Here is a 2598-nt window from a genome sequence, read left to right on the forward strand (position 1 = left end):
TTTATGTCGTTCTTTCTTTTTTTCTTTCTATCTCTCTGAAATCCTGAACTTGAATCCCGATGTATGTGTGCGATCTCGAGATTAATCTTCTCGATCGTCCGTGAGTTTTGTGAGTCACTGCGAGAAGCTGGCCCGCGACCTGAGCCTAACAACCAACCAATCAACCCCGTGTGACTGTGCTACGACAAACCAGGAAACGAATTTGAATGCAGGGAGAATCGGCGGCGGCGGCGGCGGCGGCGGCAGCGGCGGTAGCGGCAGGGCGAATGCCGGGTATCGTCGAGGTCACCACGCCGGCAACGCCTGGTAGTTCGCTCAAGACTCCTAGCACGCCACGAATTGATATCAGTAGAGCGAGCAGTTCTTCGCATCATGAGGATAGTAATTCCAGGGATTCGTCACCTGAACGAGAGCTTCTTGCAGGTGATTATTCTTTTGCAAACTACTGTACCAATCGTTTTACTTCCAAGTTTCCAGTTTTTTTATACTTTGCTCAACGACACCAATTGCACTGCGTGACACTTTGGTAATATGATATTCACATAACTTTAAGTAAAATAATAAGTTTGATAAATTTGGAACTTTTTTTGAAATTTAATTTAATCGATTTTGGTAAATGGATAAGTATTTTACGGTAAATGTAAAGTACAGTAAAGATCAAACAATATCAAATTCTTTTGAGATATATCAAATATTATTCAAGAATATAATTTGAACTTTGAAACTGCATTATGAATAATATATATAATCACTATATATATATAGAATAGTATAAAAAACATTCAAGCAGAATATTGAGATTGAAATTAATCTATGCATATATTTTGAATATAAATATATTTGAGAAATACGATAATTTCAATACAAAATTAATAATGAATTAATTAACGTTGGCTGATAATTAATGGCAAAACGTACATTAATGATATACAATATAGATTCGGTCAGAATAAGATCTTTTAAATTGTATGGGAATTGAACATTTTTCGTAAGTAATCGGGTTATAGTTTTCGAGTAGTTTGAAAACATTTCAGAAATATATATTTGCACTTTATTTCACTCTCTTAACAACCTATTCTATTATTTTTGTAGATATACGTACATATTAGCTGTCTACTAGTGCAAATACCAAATAGATAGATTCAGTATCGCTAATTTAATATATATTTTTGGAATATTTGAATGCATTTTTATAAACGTAATAGATTACTTTCAGATATGTATATTTTTAATTATATATATGGCGGCGAGTGTTATAAATATTTTTTATTTGAATTTATTCAATCTTGTCATTTTCTATCAATGTTTATTAATTGCGACGTTCATAATACACAACAATGATGTAGTAATCGAACACATGTATCCAAGGCGAATTAGCGCGATTAAATTATTGAGCGGGTACAAGAAGCGAATTTTGCACAGGTTATGCATTTCGAATAATTTCTGAAAAAGATTTCCTTAAGGTCAAGATTTTGATCGATTCAACTAGAAAAATTTATTAGATGTAGTAAAAAGAAATCCATTATTTTTGCATGAAATTGAATAGAAAAATAATGGATTTCTTTTTACTACACCTAATAAATTAAATTATCTGTTCCTTGTCGATTGTCCATCTCGATTTAATTTAGTATATTTAATTTAGTGGATTTTTGCACTACATACCGTACAAATTATCGTACAAATTATCATTAAAGCCTCTTGTTCATTAAAGCCTCAAATTCCTCATTTGATTATTACTGATACAATCTTCTTATTAATATTTTTGTCTTCCATGGGTATTATCTATACAGAAACTATGAATCTTGACCAATGCTAATGTTAGTTCTTCTCTTTATACATATCTGGTCAAATGTTGCTGTCATTAAAATGTTGCTGCAAATTAAATATATAAAAAAAATAAAGTCTTACCTATATGTGATACATGCAATTAAAATACATGAAATAATGAATATTGACATGTAATTCAAATATGAGCCGGATGAAAAATTCGGGTGGCCGAACGATACACTTATACTCATACATTTTGTAGGAGGCTCGAGAAAATGTAACATAGACTTGTTAAATTATTCGAACGTTAGGCGATCATACGGATGATTGATGATATCAAATGTAAGAAAGGAGAAATCTTTCATAACATTTACGTAATCATCATTTACGTCCGATTTAATCTACAGACTTTAAAAGTTATTAGAAACTTTTGAAGAACGCCGTTTAGGAATGCAAACTCTAAAGATTCCATGAATTTCTAGGTGCGGATCCTCCGTCCGGTTGCAAGCTGACTCTGGGTTATAAGGAAGACGCTCAAGATCTCAGGTCTTCTACGGAGGAGCTGGATTTACAGGATCCCATCCATGAACAAGATCTCAAACGAGAGTCCAAAAGGCGAAAGCGAAAGGAGACCGATGGATCCCAATCGGATTATAGTGGCAAGCAGCTAGGTCAGGACCGTGAACGCAAGGACAGTAATTGCTCGGAGATATGTTTGCTCAACATCAGCGGTAGAACATCTAGATTGTCGTCGGTTGGTAGTCAAGGCTCCGGCGTCTCGGGGAAGCTCTCGGTTATGTCAGCAACTTCCTCCAGGTAAGGAACGCAAAA

General features: G+C 34.3%; 1 protein-coding gene across 1 annotated transcript in view; it reads left to right on the plus strand.

Annotated features, from left to right (window-relative positions):
• The window catches only part of LOC105624950, a 10170-nt gene that overhangs the window by 778 nt on the left and 6794 nt on the right, over positions 1-2598 (plus strand). Inside the window, exons 2-3 of the mRNA XM_012206292.1 lie at positions 213-423; positions 2250-2583. Coding sequence (XP_012061682.1) covers positions 213-423; positions 2250-2583 — 545 coding nt within the window. The remainder of the gene's footprint in view (positions 1-212; positions 424-2249; positions 2584-2598) is intronic.

This window comes from Atta cephalotes (assembly GCF_000143395.1).
Source record: "Atta cephalotes unplaced genomic scaffold scaffold00097, whole genome shotgun sequence".
Classification (NCBI taxonomy): domain Eukaryota; kingdom Metazoa; phylum Arthropoda; class Insecta; order Hymenoptera; family Formicidae; genus Atta; species Atta cephalotes.